At 35.5% G+C, this 18,251-nt stretch overlaps 1 protein-coding gene across 2 annotated transcripts in view; it reads right to left on the bottom strand.

Annotated features, from left to right (window-relative positions):
• Positions 1 to 8,172: 8,172 nt before the first annotated feature.
• LOC108360155 (G1/S-specific cyclin-E-like) overlaps positions 8,173 to 18,251 on the bottom strand; it is a 35,092-nt gene continuing 25,013 nt past the window's right edge. For both annotated transcript variants that reach the window (XM_017612340.1, XM_017612339.1), the window contains exons 2-4: positions 12,025 to 13,223; positions 9,785 to 10,010; positions 8,173 to 9,722 (exon numbers count right to left, since the gene is read on the bottom strand). In XM_017612340.1, coding sequence (XP_017467829.1) covers positions 9,519 to 9,722; positions 9,785 to 10,010; positions 12,025 to 13,142 — 1,548 coding nt within the window. In that variant the 5' untranslated portion in view covers positions 13,143 to 13,223 and the 3' untranslated portion in view covers positions 8,173 to 9,518. The remainder of the gene's footprint in view (positions 9,723 to 9,784; positions 10,011 to 12,024; positions 13,224 to 18,251) is intronic.

The raw sequence follows: 18,251 nt of genomic DNA, 5'->3' as shown, positions 1-18,251 counted from the left end.
CTGCTGTGCGCAAATGTGTGCCAAATCATTTGGATCTTTGGCAGCCAAATCGTCTGATCGCCAAACGAATCATTTGTACATCGCTATCCAAATGCGCAAATGTGGACAAATCTAATTTGGCATTTTGTGTACAAATGTACAAATCATGTGATCCCTGCTTTAAAGATATTTTTCTCGAGTTTTGCTTTTTTGAGTTATGACAACTGGAACAACATGCTATTGGCGACAGCAGTGACGAAAGCTTACTTTGATGAAATTTGCTTTGTTATGAATGTATGTATGCATGATTCAATAATAAAAGGTTCGCTCAGAAAACAGTTTTCTCGCTCCCTCTTGACAAAATCGGCTCCCTTACAGTAGCTACACACGACGAGCATATCCGCGCACATGTGCGCCAACATGCTGGCTGTCGTTTGCTACAAACGGCGAGCGGCTCATAAGTGATTTTGTACTCAAAGCGTAAACATGGAAAGGAAAGACGCGGATGATGCAATTGAAATACTTATGACTTAGGGTTTTTTATGTATGTGTTACTTAAATTTATTTATATTTTACTTATATGTATGTACATACATATACATATAGTAATTTAGCCTCATTTATCAAAAATTCAATTAACGCACATGGCTTGGATGCATTTATCCGCGATGTGCACACTGCAAGCATCAACACAAAGTGAGGTTGTTGTTTTTGTTTCCAATGCGATGCTCGCAAACCACGCTACAAACGACGAGCATGCTCGCTGAAAATCAAAATTTTTTGATTTTTGGCCAGCATGCCCGCAAACCGCCCTAAAAACGACGAGCATGACCCGCAAGCCGCGCATGTGCGCGGATATGCTCGTCGTGTGTAGCTACTGTTAGCAAGGCACTGTGTGTGGGTTTGTGTGTGTGTGCAAAGCTTTTGTAAGGGAGTTAAGGGAGTGTCAAAACTCTAATGTCAATAATGAGCAAAAAAACATATCAAACGGGGCAACAAATCAAATGCGCTGCCATGCCTTCGGCAATCGGATCAAATGCGGTGGTTGCAGATTTCATGTCCATCAAATGCGTGGTTATGCCTTCGCTAACTTGGGGGTGTACACAGGACAATTTTGCGAAGAGAATAGCAATACATTCACACTTTTTCTTTGATTTTTCGAATGATACGAAAATCACGCCAAACGAGTGATTGCTTGAAAGTCTATTGTCTTTATGATTGTCTGGACGCCTGCTTTACACAACAATTTGACAATTAATACATATTCTCAATTGTCTTGTCCCTTGAAAACGCAAGGCAATAGTTCAAATGCGGTGTCTTGCTTTCAGCAATCGATCAAATGCAGCGGTTGTCGGTTTCGTGTACGATTATCCCGAATACCGGTTTGCTGAAATCAATCAGCCTTATCATGAACATTCTGGTGAAAAGCTTCACCTGCGAAAAATTTTGTTCGCCCTAATGGTTCACTTTATCACGAATGTGGAACGATTTCGGGTGAACGGGATTTCACATAGAAAACTCGAAGTTGGGTTAACAGCTGTCAAAGCCATTAAATAAAATTTCAGTAAACAAACAGGAGTATTTCGTACATTTGTGAAAATTTAGCAATTGTTTTGCGGTTTTATCTGTGCGAGTGAGAGTTACTTCACCGTTGAATGCGGTATACGATAGGGTGAAAATCATTCGAAGTGAACTACATCGCTTGGTGAATATTCAACTTAAGATACAAGGCGAATTTATACAAGGTGGTGTTGATGGCGGATTTAGATTTTCGCCGCGGTAATTTCTAATGTCAAAATGATGTGTTTGTTGTAAAATTAATTCGCCTTGTTTACAACAAACACATAATTTTGACATTAGGAAGTACCGCGGCGAAAATCTAAATTCGCCATCAACACCACCTTGTATAAATTCACCTTGTTAAGATAGGTGAACGGCATGGGCGAAATTTGAACGAGTTCACGCAAATGAAAATTCATGATAAGACCGAATATGATTATGCCGTGGTAAAATGATCGTTCACTTGCGGAGGCGGAGTTAGCAAGCACTGCATGCTTTGCGGTGGTGATTATTCAACCCCCGCTTTTAATGAGGATGGTTTAAGTCACAAAAACAGCACCGGAATCCGTTCTCTGATTTATACATACGTATTAAAGCTTAAAAAGACGGCAGCGTTGATCTGGATTAACTCGGACTTAATCCGGATCAACTGCAGTTAATTCCCGAGTTGATCCGGATCAACGCTGCCGTCTGCTTAAGCTTTTAGACCACGTCAAAATAAAAATAAAACCACAATGCGACCGGCATTAGACTCAAATTTTATCATTTAGTATAGTATTGATCCTCCATGAATCTCCCCTCTCTAGGACAATTGTAAGAGGTCCCGCGTCGAGCATTTAGTTTCCCCATAGGAATTACACGTAGGAAAATTGTCCTAGTGAGGGGAGATTCATGGAGAATCATTACTATACCAAATGCTAATTTGAGCTTATGCCGGTCGCATTGCGAGATTTTGTTTTATTTTGACGTGGTCTAATATGTACATATACGTAATATATGTAATATGTACGCATGTAAGTTTTGAAAAAGTTTCTTAAACTTTTCTTTAATCGAATGACATTTTGGAATGTTTGAGAATACAAGTCTTACAAAGATGATCCTGCTGAGTAGTGCGGTACATTAAAACTTATGTTAAAATATCTTTCTGCGGCTGACATGTGATAGCAATTAAATTAAAGAATATGACAATCCTTCAACTTATGTGAAACTATATTAGTGTTGTAGTAATAAAAATTCTATAGGAAATATGCTTGGACCAGCTTTGCACTGATGTGTACATTTTTAGCGCATAATTTCAAAAATGCCAAACATTTAATTATGTCACTTTTGAAGGTCCTGTGCGATATGTATGTTTGCGGTAAAGCTGGCTTCGTTTGAATGGATGATCCGTTAGTATTGGGTATTTCCAGGCAACAAGAAATTCTGCATTTGGACAAGTAATTTTTAGCAAAAAAAAACGACTTCAACTCATATAAAAAAAATATATATATATATATCTCATGATCCACTGATCGGATCTTAACCAGATTAGTATGGGACCCCTACTTTTCCGGTGCAAAAAGAATTATCGAAATCGGTTGACGTGGTTCAAAGTTATGCGGTAACGTACATAAAAACAAAAAAAAAATAAAACAAAAAAAAAAATTCCGACGAACTGATAACCTCCTCATTTTTTGGAAGTCGGTTAAAAAAAGCTTTCGAAAAACCATTTCACCACTTGGTCTGCACATATCGCACGTTTAATAATGTAGAGAAGTAATTCAAAATTTACGTTTTTGGAGATTTCATCATACAATTAATAAGCTTGTAAGGAGAATATATTCAGCCTAACAGATTACTAAATTTCAAAAAAAATTTAGAAGATATATGTGTGTCTTTTCATTTGCCTTTGTGTATACGCCACGCAGTAGATAATTTCAGGAGTTAAGAGCATGCTGTGGTGTAGTGGTAAGCAGTGCGCGCTTTCACTCATCAGCACCTGGGTTCAAACCCTGGTCAAAGCAATATCGCAAAAAAAATATAGAAAAAAGGGTTTTTCTTAACGGCGGTCGCTCCTCGGCGGGCAATGGCAAACCTCCGAGTGCATTTCTGCCATGAAAAACAGCTTCTCATAAAAATACAATCGCCGTTCGGAGTCGGCGTAAAACTGAAGGTCCCTCCGCTTTGTGTGACAACATCAAGGCGCACGCCACAAATCGGACTAGAAGCTCGGCCAAACACTAACATATGTGTAAGCACCAATCTATTATTATTATTAAGAGCCTTTCCGAAAGGCCTTCCTGAGAGTCAAGGGGCCTCCCACTTTACATTCCTTTCTCCTTTTTTTGTATGGAGTGGCACAAATTGAAGGGCTTCTTCTTTCGCCATAGAAGGCCTTCCAGAAGGGCTTTTATAGGACGTACTTTAAAACGCCTTTTGGGGGAGTTCTTTTAAAGTTGTTTCTTTAATTTTTAAAAGGCATTCATCTTTGAAGTATTTGCTTAAGGTTTATATCAAACATGTATTATTGCAGCTTAAAATGTTTGTTGAAATTCATTTTTAATGCTAAATAATATAAATGTATGCATTCGCGTAAATTGTACTTCGGATATCGTAAAATGTACTTCAGTTAATTGTACTTCAGAAATCGTAAAATATACTTCAGATTAGTGAATTGTACTTGAGAAACCATAAATTGTACTTCAGATTCGTAAATTGTACTTCAGAAACCGAGAGTGTACTTCAGATTAGTCAATTGTATTTTAGAAACCAAAAAACGTACTTCAGAATTGTAAATTGTACTTCAGAAACCGAAAAATGTACTTCAGCTATTCGTAAATATCATTCAAAAACTTTAGATACTGTACGTTATGTACAAGCACTTTTAAACATATAACATTTTCGCCAAAAATGCACTTACCACAAATGAGCGCTCAACCATGAAACTATTTTCCAAATTTATGTAGTTTTCAGTTTCTTCACAACATTTATTTACAAAAAAAAAAACAACTTATTTGGTAGAGCGTGCGGCGGTAGAACAAATTAAAATTTGTTTCGTCAATATATATTTTTTGTTTTCCAGCTTATATAAAAGTACTTAAAGCTCTTACATATTCGGCGCGTTTTGCATTATTTACGGCACTGTTGATGGTCGCTGGCTGGTGGTGTACATTTTTAATCTTATACAACCTGCGCTGTAAATAGTCTCCTATTGGCATTGCGCACTTTAATTTTTATTTGTTTTAGTGTCAAAGTGCAGTTCTCCTCCATCCAATGTACAATACCGTCCACTTCTTCCACGGCAAGGGACTTTGCTTTCACTCCTCCTCTTTTGAGCATTTTATCTCTGCCCGATGTCACCCACGTGTAACCTGTTCTATAGTTGACGCCCAAAAATCCCGCCAAACTTATCCAATCGTCGTTCTTATTTGCTGCTTCCACGACTCTGTTTCTATCCTGATCCGAATAGACCTTGTAGTTTTTGCGCTCGATTGCTTCAGTGTCTCCGCTAATCAATAAAATTTAAATCATATACATGCATGTACATTATATATTATTGTATTTTAAGACGTCCACCAATATATTTCGGAAAAATATTAAAATTTAAGCAAGCTGAACCGATTCGAAAATACCTCCAAAAATGGAGGTTTTTATGAATAAAAATAGTTTCTTAAAGATGTTTTTTGAAAAAATTCCCTCAAATGACAAAACGGTTTAAGCTTAAAAAATGTACATACAAATATAAAAAAAAAATAAATAAAAATGTTTGAACGGAATCGTAATAATGAGATTTTTATGCTGTTTCTTAATTTTTTTCAAAGATTGTTATAAGAAAAACTTGAATAACTGAACCTAAGCTCTTGCGATTTAGAATTGTGAGGTATCATTGGAAAGGTATTTTCTCACCCTTTTTATTTCTAGTAAACTCGTTCAAAGGATGAAAGTGAAAGGTAGGATGAACGAACATCATTCAAAGTTGAATTAAGATGTGTTGATATTTAAAAAAAAAAAAATGTGGACACGAATGACTTTTTTTTTGTACATAAATAAAAATAGTGGGAAAATACCTTTCGACCGAGATCCCAGAAGTCTAAATCAGAATAGTTTTGGCCAAGTTATTTAAGTTTTTTGTAAATCAATCTTTGAAAAAAGTAAAAAAAAGCATAAAAAATCTCATTATTACGATTCCGTTGAAAAGATTTTTAAATATTTTTATGCAGATTTTTTAAGCCTAATCTGTTTTGTTATCTGAGGGGACGTTTTTCAAAAAGTTCTTCAAGAAACTATTTTTATTCATAAAAATCCCCATTTTTGGAGATATTTTCAAATTGGTCCAGCTCGCTTAAATCTTAATATTTTTCCGAAATATTCTGGTGGACGTCTTAAAATATAATAAGTTTTGTAATCCCGGCGGAAGAACCGAAACTTTTTTTGGCAATGCAGTCTAATGTACCTACATAAATTATTAAAATTAATTTAGGTTCTTGGTTGTAAGAGATACATTACCAGTAATTATTTGTCGTGCAGGAGATGTTTGCATGGTAAAAGACGGAATATAGCCTTTCGCTTCATACTTATTCGACAAATAACACACTTATCCTGGATCTCCATTTTAATATTTTTTTTTTTTTTTAAGAAATTAATTTTTTTAAGCGCAACAAATCACAATTAAATGAAAGGAAAAAAAAGTTCGATATACGCCAATTAAAAAATATATAAATGTAATCATACATGAGGCAATTCACGTCAAATGTCCCAAGCGCGCTGAGCGGTGCAAAACAAGCTTGTTTTCGAATAACTGAAAAGCAGGCAGAAAATGGGAAAAATAATTTAAAAACCATGATTTATATAGATTTTTGTACGGGCTATCCGATGGTGTTATGCCGTTTCCTAAATTTTCCCATTTTCACGGTGAAAATTCGCAACGAAATTTTATTTGTAATTTTTCTCAATTATGGTCATTTTTAATATTGTTTTAAGTCATCTCAATCGAAAGATCAGGTCTTTTTACATATAAATCATTAATAAAAAAAGGGACCTTTTTTGATTTTTCCGAGCTATAAAGCGTTTTATAGCGGGCTATAAAAACATCATACTGTGATAGGAAATTTTTACAAAATCATTATTTAAACACGCTATATCTCAGACGTTTGTGTATCGATCGATTTGAAATTTTCACACAATAAACTAAAAACTATTCCAAAGAATTTAAGTTAAAAAAAAAACTTCTTTATACTTATTAAAAACAAAATGCCGGGTTTTAGAACTTTTTAATAAAAATAAATAGGGTTGTCTTATTCTAATTAAAAATGTGTGTTATAAAGTTCCAAATCTAATTTCTTTAAGGCAGCATTATAGACAAATATCTGAGACAGTTGTTGGGAAACTTTCAGATTTAAATATCAGGTCGTTCAAAAGTTATAAGTTATAACAATATGAAGGTGATGCGTACGTGTTAGATATATCGAGTTTAAGTGAAAAAGTGAAAGTCGGCTCGGTTCGTTTGCACGAATTAAAAAAAAAAAAATTTTAAATAGTGAGTGAGAAAAACGTTTTGAAAACAAAAACTCAACAAATAAAAAAACCTAGAAAAACTCAGAAAAATTCAAAAGAAGAGACCTAAATGAGTCATCTAATTAAAAGGCAACCTAACAGCGCTCGGTTGGGTATAACTAAATGCAAAAATCTATGCGCATCACCTTCATATTGTTATAACTTTTGAACGACCTGATTTTAAATCTGAATGTTTCCCAAATACTATTTCTGAAATTTGTCTATAATGCTGCATTAAAAAAGAGATTAGATTTGAAACTTTATAACACACTTTTTTAATTATAATAAAACCGCCCCATTTATTTTTATAAAAAAGTTCTAAGAACCGGCATTTTGTTTTTAATAAGTATTAAGAAGTTTTTTTAAACTTAAATTCTTTGGAATAGTTTTCAGTTTATTGTGTGAAAATTTCAAATCGATCGATACACAAACGTCTGAGATATAGCGCGTTTAAATAATAATTTTGTAAAAATTTCCTATCACAGTATGATGTTTTAATTCGTTCAAACGAACGGTGTCGACGTGACGCGACGGAGCGTGGCGACTGGTATAGCCCGCTATAAAACGCTTTATAACTCGGAGATTACTTAAAACCATATTAAGAATTACCATAATTGAGAAAAATTACAAATAAATAAAAAATCGGATAGCCCGTACAAAAATCTATATAAATCATGGTTTTTGAATTATTTTTCCAATTTTCTGTCTGCTTTTCAGCTATTCGAAAACAAGCTCGTTTTGCACCGCTCAGCGCGCTTGGGACATTTGACGTGAATCGCCTCACATATGTATATATTACAAGTAATTTTATGCAAAATATGTATGTACATACTACATGTGAATAAATGACGTTATGCTTGTACTATATTCCTGCATACATTCGATTGCGATTTTTTGCAATAGAAGCAATTATTATGTAGATTTAATTAAGAAAGTGTATATATTTTATGAAAAGGAGGTCCAGGATAATTCCATTTTTACCTCCCTTTTATTAGCTCGGGATGTAACTATGTAATATTGATGCGCCTAAAAGATGCAGCGATTTATATTCTCAAGTTACATACCTGATGACAGTACGAATGGAAATTATAACAGCGAGGTTTTAGTTTTATAAACTATAATTTTATTTTAGATCAGCATTAAGCGAAAGGCTATATGTACATACATGTGTATTTACAGTTCTCCTTTGTTCGTGCAAACATCTTTTATATAAAGTTAGTTCGAGAGATATATCACCCTCAGAGAAATAATGATTGGTTATATCAATATTCTCAAAATAGAAGGATTTGGAGCAAAGTCCCTACATTGGAGGAAGTGAACTGTAATGTTAAATGGATTATAGAGCGCTACTTTAACACCTGAAGTACATTTACAAAAGTAGTTTCTGAAGTACATGTCACACTTTCTGAAGTACATTTTACGGCTTCTGAAGTGCAACTGATTAATCTGAAGTACATTTTTCGGTTTCTGAAGTACAATTTACGGTGTAGTAGGTTAAGTCCAATTGACTAATCTGAAATACATTTTTTGGTTTCTGAAGTACAATTTACAAATCTGAAGTACATTTAATGGTTTCTGAAATACAGTTGACTAATCTGAAGTACATTTTTTGGATTCTGAAGTACAATTTACAAATCTGAAGTACATTTGATGATTTCTGAAATATAATTGACGCTTTCTGAAGTACTATTAGAAAAGGTGTAGTCTGAAGTATAGTTTACGGTTTCTGAAGTACAAATAACTAGTCTGAAGTATATTTTACGGTTTCTGAAGTACAATTGAATAATCTGAAGTACAATCGGAAAAAGTGGGGCAGGCATGCAAAGAAGCACTTTTTTCAGTCCTTCTTGGGTACGCCTCTTAGAATGGCGTCACTTAAGAAGGCCTACCTAAATTATCTTCTGGTAATTGTATGAATTGATCAAACTTTGATTGCCTTTCCCCACAAAATAGAAATTTCGAAATTATGCTGTACATTATTCAACTGACGATATATACACACAATGTGCTCGTTTTTAATTGTTGAAGGATATAATGCTACGCTTGCGAAGTGAATGCTATGCACCATAAAATAATAGTATGATACGTTATACATTAGACGTTAACAATAACATTTTAAACATGGTACAATTAGTTATTTGCTCTAAAACATATCTCTACTTTCTTTACTAATAATCTAACCTTAAACAATTGTATTGTAATTATTTACATGATATTTGGATGTTTAAAATATAAGCATGAAAAACATTAGTATTTCTCTTTCATATTGAACTACATTAATGGCTACTATACATTTACTTTTGCTAAACGTATGAACGTGTTAAATTTTTTTTTTATAATTTACTTTGTTAGACTGAACTTTAGAAGTTTAATGACATACTAAGTATTTTACTTGAGGTTTACGTGGGTGATCTTTGCTTCACTAGCTGCATTTTTGAAATCATGTGTCATTCGTGCATGTGACAGATAATGTGCTCTTTATCAACGGAATCTGGCTCAAGGTCGTAATCGACTACTGTTACATCAAGTGGTTTTCGACTAGATGCTGGCGGCGTCAACAACCCCTCTGGGCATAATAAGCCGGTAGCTGGAGATGCTTCCGTACGAATTATAGCAGCCAAAGCATTTTCTTGCAATTGAGCAACGCGATCCTGATAATGATACAAATAACAACATATAATACATCTTTATTTAATCACAAATAAATACTTACAAACATTCCCATTGATATTGTGTGAGTTTGTATAATGTGTGAGTCATCTGTCACGATATTTGGGCAAAAGTGTCCCATACCAAAACGATTCGTTAGCTGATCATTTTGCTCCATCAAGACAAGATACGTTGACTCTTCTTGCACAATTTGAAAGAAGGGCTGCATCCAGCGTGCACATGTCTCAACTGTTTGCCAATCGAACCCAGAGCAACGCAAGGCTATCTCTCTATAAAACAAAATATATAAGTAAAATTTATGAGCTGTTTTTATTCCCGAGCGCACTTGTACACAAGGGTATTACAACTTTGTTCACATAACGGTTGTTTGTAACAGCCAAAACGAATCGAGATTCCATCTCTATCTCAAATGTATACAAGTAAATAAACGCTCAGAATCAAAAGGAAAGTCGATTTAAGCTATAAACAAATGCATAAATAAATGCTCAGAGTGAAAAGAGAAGTCGATTAAGGCATGTCTGTCTGTCCGGCCGTCCGTCCTTGTACACGACTACTAGAGCAAAAATTTAGATATCTCAACGAAATTTGGGAAGAAGTTTATCCAAGGTAGGTTGGTATTGAAAATGGACGAAATCGGACCGTAACCACACCCACTTCCCATATAACGGTATTTTCGAAAGAGAACTACGATATTTCAGTAAATATTGGATCCAAAATGTTGGTAAAAAAGAATATCATCATGAAATTTCTGGAAAATGGGCGTGACCCCGCCCACTTGTGATGAAATGCTGTATCTCAGTAGCCGCTTTACCAATCCTTACGAAATTCGCTACGAGCCTTGAATAGGGTCTAGCTAAGAAATCCGTTGAAAATCTTTGAAATCAGACGCCCCACCTACCATATAACGGTAACGCTGTGGTGTAGTGGTAAGCAGTGCGCGCTTCCACTCCACAATGTCTGGGTTCAAACCCTGGTCAAAGCAACATCGCAAAAATATAGAAAAAAGGTTTTTTCTTAACAGCGGTCGTCCCTCGGCAGGCAATGGCAAACCCCCGAGTGTATTTCTGCCATGAAAAACAGCTTCTCATAAAAATACAATCGCCGTTCGGAGTCGGCGTAAAACTGTAGGTCCCTCCGCTTTGTGTGACAACATCAAGGCGCACGCCACAAATCGGAGGAGAAGCTCGGCCAAATACGTAACTATTGAATCACATAAAATTGACTATTGCAATAACCACTTAGGAGAAAATTAGATTAAAAATTGTTTGATAATGGGCGTGGCGCCGAACCTTTATGACAACAAATGTGTATCTCGGTAACAGATTTATCAATTTCTACCAAACTCGGTGCACTTAATAACTTTGGTACCGAATAGACATACGAAAAACCGATATTTCAATAACAGAGGATGCTAATGTACTCCAAGTTAATACTTACAACAACCGCTTAACAATAAATAAGGCATAGACTTTAAGGAATTTATGACTACAAGGTGTATATCGGTAATCAGTTTATCGATTTCTACCAAACTTGATTCAATTTTAGTTGCGTTCGCGTAGCTGTTAATTGTTCATGTTTAACCAAAACTTACAAGTTTTTGCGTTCGCGTACGCAAAAAACTTGCAAAGTAGGGGAAATTGAGAGAGCAAAGTGACATATTATTTTGAGGGGAAGCTGCTGGTTTCTGCTGGAAACATTTTTGCCAACAGCAATTTGCCAACAGGAAAACAGCTGATCAAAAGCAGCTGGTTGGCATTTACGCAAATCACAAAATTGAATTTGATGGTTTGGAAGTTAAAAATTACAAGATGCGACTGATTAAACTTGTAAGAAATAAGTAGTTATTTGTTTAATCAATAAACTGTGTCAATATAACACTTTGTGATGACTTTTCGTACGTTTTGAATCTTACACTTTTGAATGTAAACAAAAATTATATCAGCTGTTCGTCTAACTTGCAAGTTTCTGCAAATTTTCTGTTCGCGTACTATTTGGGATATTTTTCTCTTGTGAGAGAACAGATGACATTTCGCCGGAATTCGGCAGTTGGTTGGTTTTCACTGGAGATTTTAAACGAACGCACCTTATATCATTAAGTCTAATTCAGCATATTATCGAAAACGTTTGAAATTGGGAAAAACACACCTGCTTAACATGCAAAGGTAGTTTAGAAAAAATTTAAACGACAATATTTGATACCTGCGCCGTGTATATAAAGTTCGGTTTCGCCCGAACTTACACTTATTTACTTGTTTATAAAAAAAGGTATGTTTCCGAAAATACCTATTGAATGTGTGACTCATGGCGGCCGCAGCAATAATGGAGTATCCGTAGTCAGCAATCCCCAAATCCAACGAACATAAATCCAGTAACTGTGCAGTTTGGACAAATTCCATTCCAGAAAATTGTGGATAAATAAAGTCATCGTTGGTTTTCGGATCACCCCTGGTCGATAGCGCTGATTTCCTTTTATGAGCACCGCGTTTGAATGATGAAGGTGTTCTATTATTCACATTCAATTGCATGTAGACACCTAACCAACCCATGGGTGTAACCGGATTTATACTCCATTCAAGTGCCTGCAGTAACAACACTTCGTGCTGCAAAATATCTGATTCTTGGCATGCGCCATCCGTCACATAGGCGAATTCTCCAATTTTGGGCGGGTAAATTTCTTCTACTTTCGCCGCTACAAATAGACACGTTATGCCAATCAGCTGCAGATGAGTCTTCTGTATATTCTTTTGCACGCTGAGATAACGATCCAAATAGTCCACTGCCAGATAATATGTTTCTCGATGCAGTTTATACACTTCACACACCTCAATCAGCCAGTCGAGCAAAATAGCACGCATACGTGGCTGCAAACTCGGATGACATTCTAACATTGAACCTGATCGCAAGTAGGCCGCTTGTTGATCCTTTTTGCACATCAGCTGCCAAACATCGTCGGCATTAGCCCAACTTAGTGCAGGCAAAGGACACTGCCGCAGCTCTTCTGGTTCTGCAGCAGGAGTCATACAGTTGTATTGCGTTCCTGTATAGTCGTCCAACTTCTTGACTAACTTTGTCTCAGGATTGTTTTCATCCGCATCCATTTTATTTGTCATTTGAATTATCTGGCCAGGAGTGCGTTCGCCCAATTGGGTGGTGGTATGCAATTCATATATGTGATGCGCTTCTGTGGAGCTGGTTACGGAGCAAGCTGATGGCGACGTTATTGCCGTAACGACTTCATCGTATTCTTTCGCGACTTCGTCGTCCGGTCGTATGCTATTGTCGGAAATGCAGTCTGCGCTTGCATCGAATTCCGTTTCTTCGTAGAGGTAGTCACAGGAACTGCGTGTATCGATTTCGTGGACAAACACATTAATCGGCGAGGGATAGACAGACGACGCCATTGAACTTGCATCGCTTTTGTAAGGCGATGGAACCGTTTGCTTACGCTTAGCTGACGGTGGCTCAGAGCCAAGATCAGGATCCTGAAAAGAAAACACCAACATGATTATTTCAGAAATTAATAATAAAAAAAAATTAAGCTATTATGAAACTAATCAGAGTTAGGCAAAATTTTTTCGAATGACGAATAAAAATTAAATAGTTGTCTTCCTTATTCGTAAATAATAAATAATTTAGTTCATTCAAACAACAATTACACTGTGCAACAATTTGAGGGTCATTGTCTGGGGCGGAATTACTCCAACTCTGGATGAAAGACCAAGACCCATATAGTAAAACCTCAAAACCTTTTTGCATTCTATGGTCACATTTATTTGCTATGGCCATTTTAAATTTGCAATATTTTGCCTGTGTCTTTAGAATAAATGAAAATAGGAGTTAGAATACATATCAGAGAGAAATATGTTTGAGGGATTCACAACGATGTCGTAAGTGTCGTATTGTTGTATACCGTAAACTTTAAAAGCTTAAATAAATGTTTAGAGAACTTGAAACTACAACCAGCTTTTTTCTAAAACTGCAAAAACTCATAATATGGCTTTGATGGTACTCTTTGAACGCCCTTAATATATTTTTTAGGCGTTTAAAGTTTACGGCATACAACAATACGACACCGTTGTGAATACCCCAATTGTTTCGGGACATGTGGTCAAATTTTACGAGAAATATTTTTGTAGAACATTTTAACTCGTTATCTCCTCATAAAAGGGTAGTTTTGGCCCTTTTATTATTAGAAAGTCCGAATGGAATGGCATTCTGAAGGTCGCTAGAGGGTTAAAATCTTCTAGAAAATTATCTGCCATAAAATTTCACTAGGGATCCTGCCAGAAATCTTTGTACAAAGAATCTGCAAGTCCACAGAAAATAAAAATATGCACCAACTTTTTATGTTTTATTTTATATATATAACTCTTATAAATATATAACTCTTGCTGTTATCAGAATCTGAGTCACACATGACGTCCACGTGTGATTCCAATGCTGGCTCTACTGCGTCATCTCGAAATTCTTCATGATCGCGATCCTCAAACACGTGCTTACTCCATCAAAAAATTTCTGTTAGAATTGCGTTCGGTACTGTTTTTCCTCTATATCTGTATTGTTTTTTAATTAGAATAAGTTAAAATATTTTTGTGTTACAAGTATTTACTACCTCAATCCAAATGGAAGAGCCACTTTATGGTAGCGTTCGCCGTGCTTATCGGATTCAGTGGATACCTGCTTTGTAAAATGAGTCAGATGATGATGTAAAGTAATGAATTTTAAAGGACATGTACTTTTTGGTAGATATTTACCACAGCAGTAGCAAAAACTTTTAATATCTGACTTGGACGCTTCCATTTCACTTTTTCGATAAAAGTATTATGTTCTTTCCATGATACAAATATTTAACGGTAAAACCCTCGCTCAATTCGTCGGCCATCAATTATTTTTTGAAGTTTGTCTACTTTATAAAATTGAAATTATGAGAGCAACTCAAATTCCAAATAAAAGTAAAAGAAAAAAACCAATAGATGAAAATATTCAATTTTCCTTTATTTGAGACTGAAACTGAGAATGTATTTGTGAGATTGAAAATTTGAAAACACTTTTGCTATGTTAGCAAACTTCAAAAATCTTTACGTATCTGAAATTTTTAGTATACGCTCTTTGAGCTAGAATACAAAATCTAACCTGGTGCAACGTTTTAAAACAACGCACCACGCGTTATTAAAGTTTTATACGCGTTGTTTTTTTTTTTTTTTTAGTGTAAAGTGGGCGTAATTTTAGTCCGATTTCGAAAATGTTTAACATATAGCTTTTTTATGCCAAGGTCAATAATTGTACTGCGTTTGGTACAAATTGATAAATCGATTACCGAGATACACATACAGTGAACCAAATATAAACCTAGACGCGGGTTGAGCTACACAAATAAAATAAGTATGGTCATATGTACATAAATGGTTTCATCTAGGGATTAAAAAAAATATTATCGAAGTCCCTTAATTTAAAAATATATATATATATATTTACTATTAGCCAATGCCCGCTTACTTCGCGGCGCCAAATAAGAGCTTTTGCGTTGGCCAATGCAAAAGAGCGTTTAAAAACAAAATTAGTCTGTAAAGTCAAAATTTTTGATTTAAGTTGAAACCACCTCCTCACACATAGGCCAATAACAGTAACGCTGTGATACCATATGGAATACCAATCCCTTTCGGTGTCATGAGCATTACCGTTGGTCTTATTTCCACCTGTGAGATCTCTGCCAAGCGTGCGTAATATTCTTCTATGATCTTGCAGCTTCAACATTGGTGCGATGCGTATGCCAATAAAAATTCTTATAGGGAAACTCAAGAGCACAGAAGTGCGTTTTCTGTTATAGGAGTGTCAAGAATCCTCGCTGTCCCACAGGATGAAAAGTTTTCCGGTACATTGCTAAATGAGTCGTGTGATCTCTTAAGTATCTTTCAAATGAAGCAATTGATATACCTACGGTGATCTTTCCTTGTTAATTCACCACTTTAACAATTTATGGTAAAATTTATGAACTGATTTCTGGGTAGATGCAGGACCGCATCATCGTGCATGAGGGCGTCAGAAAAACTTAGCCCCATCCTTCATTTAGACATCTGAAAACTAAATTCGTATAACTTACACATAGGGCCAAAGTAGACCAACCACACGGGGTTTCTGTACATTTCGGCTGCAGCGCCATCCATTGGGTTCATTTTCTGCAGAACCATTGCTTACCATAAAATGAATACGTGTTATGAATTTCAACCTTAACTCCAGCGGCACTAATCGGGTAAATTTTTATCAAAAGAATTTTCCATCATACAGGTACATAGCCCACATTTAAAATTTGAACGAAATCGGTTAATAAATACGATTTTTATAAATAATTCTACTTCAGCACCACCTAGCGAGTTTTCTAGTAGCATGTAATTGGACCACATATGTATGTAAGATAACCTCCGACAATCTGACGGAACTCTATTCAGTGTTTTTTGAGTTTATTACGAACAACAAAAACAGGTATGTAGATAGGACAGTTTATAGCGAGACTCGTAAAAGCAAAGCTCCATTCTTTGTGAAAAATTTAAAAAAATTCTTCAAAATTTTCACATAAATTTTACCTTACTGAAAATTAAAGACAAAGTTACAATAGTTCAATGGGATTTAGAAATCTAGGAGAAAATGGTTCCCAATCGAATGATACTTGCGCGTTTACGTAAATGTATATCTATCCAGCCTTTCCAATAATTACCACTTTTCGCCATAACTACGGTATTGATAACATATGTAGCTGTGTAGAATTTCAGAACGTTAGCGTGTGCAGTTCCAGAGATAAGCTATATGAGAAGTTCAGTTTGTATGGAAGGAAGGAGCCACGCCCCCTTTCCCAATGCATTTGCAATATATGCATCAGTGCTAAGTCTCAGTTCCCCAGCGTGATCGGTTTTAGAGATATATTGGTTTTAGTCTGTATAAGAACTTTAGGAATATCCCGAGCTACATACCGAGTAAATTTTTGGTCAGAATATTTATTTTCAACGTGATGCCAGATATAAACCAAGCAGTGTTGCCACTTGAGCAAATGTTTATGTACCAAAATGCCTACCAAATCAGTTTTCAAACTACCAAACATCTTTCCATCATTAAAACGAAATTTCTTGAATTTAAGGGTTTTTAGCTACGCAAATCAGCAGTAAAAATTAAAATCTTTCTCTCAAGATAGGCAATTTTTCGTTAAATTTCAACAGCTGATCGATCATGTCTTTGGGAAGTGAGTAAACTCATACTTGGACAACTCTTACGTGTGACCAAATTGAAAGCAATTTTTGAACGTGGAAACGCAAAGTGACCCAGCAAGCAGAGAAACGTAAATTTTACTGAGTGCAGTACAATCTCGTACAATTTTCGTATCCGGGAACGAACAGGAAACGACTACAATTTTCGTTAATTCACGTATTCAAAATCGGTCAAAAGGCAATGCGGTTTTCGTATCCAGAAACGAACAGAAACGGCTACAGTTTTCGTTCTATTTCGTATCTGGAAAACGTTTGAATATGACGACGTAATTTGAAAGCAAAAACTGTATTTAAGTTTTTCAAGTAGCAGTGCAGAATAGTGTGCTAGTATTTGTTAGCTTTCTGAAGGTGCCGTGTTCGATGCCGTCAGGTAATTCCTTAATTTATCCTTTTCCGAACTATTAAAAAGCATCTGTCAAGTGCAGAAGGAAAGCGTATTGAACAAAAAATTCAACCAGAAAATTTTCAGAAAAACAGACAAAAACGCCTCCGTTTCAAAACATGTGTTTCTGCTACATATTTTCCTCCACTTTTTTTCCTTTGCGGATCCATTTCCGGTTTTTTTTTTGCTGGTTGTGAAGCGAACAAATATTAGTGCTTAATTTGGGTGCATTTCCAAAATATTTTTGCCTACCAAAAGCTTCATTAAACCAATCAAACTACCGAAGGAAAATGAAGCTACCAATTTTGGTCCAATTGGACCAAAACGGCAACGCTGGAACCAAGTCGATGCAGCCGTTTAGTAGTTTAATGAAATACATTCTAAAGAGAACTGAGAACGTCTCAGATTTCTTATTTTTTTGGCAGCAACAACGAAAAGTTTTAATTTTTTTTAGCAAAAAACCTTCCACACAGAAAAAAAAAAAAAAATTAAGTTTGTGGTTATATCAAGGCGAAATTTTGAGAACGGTCCGTTGCTAACTCTAAATATAAACAACGACGCACTGGAAAAAGTTAATACGTTCAAATACCTAGGAATAATGATCGACTATAAACTAAAACAAAAAAAATGGATTCTACATTTTCAATTAGAGCTCTAGCAATATGCACATCGGTGAAAACTGCATTTAATTCCATACATTAGCTTTTGCGTGATGCGCTTACAAACATACAGACAAACATACCAAAATTTTAGATTTGACTGATCTAATAAACCCCCTATTAATTTTTCTTTAACATCTATTATGTACAGATCGGCCTGTTGCAATTTTATTATTCTCAAATACTCTCGTTTGATACCCATATGGCAACATT

This window comes from Rhagoletis zephyria, unplaced genomic scaffold (genome assembly GCF_001687245.7).
Source record: "Rhagoletis zephyria isolate East Lansing unplaced genomic scaffold, Rhagoletis_zephyria_1.1 Rzeph_scaffold_00528, whole genome shotgun sequence".
In the NCBI taxonomy this organism is placed as follows: domain Eukaryota; kingdom Metazoa; phylum Arthropoda; class Insecta; order Diptera; family Tephritidae; genus Rhagoletis; species Rhagoletis zephyria.
This window is presented reverse-complemented; position numbering and strand designations above follow the sequence as displayed.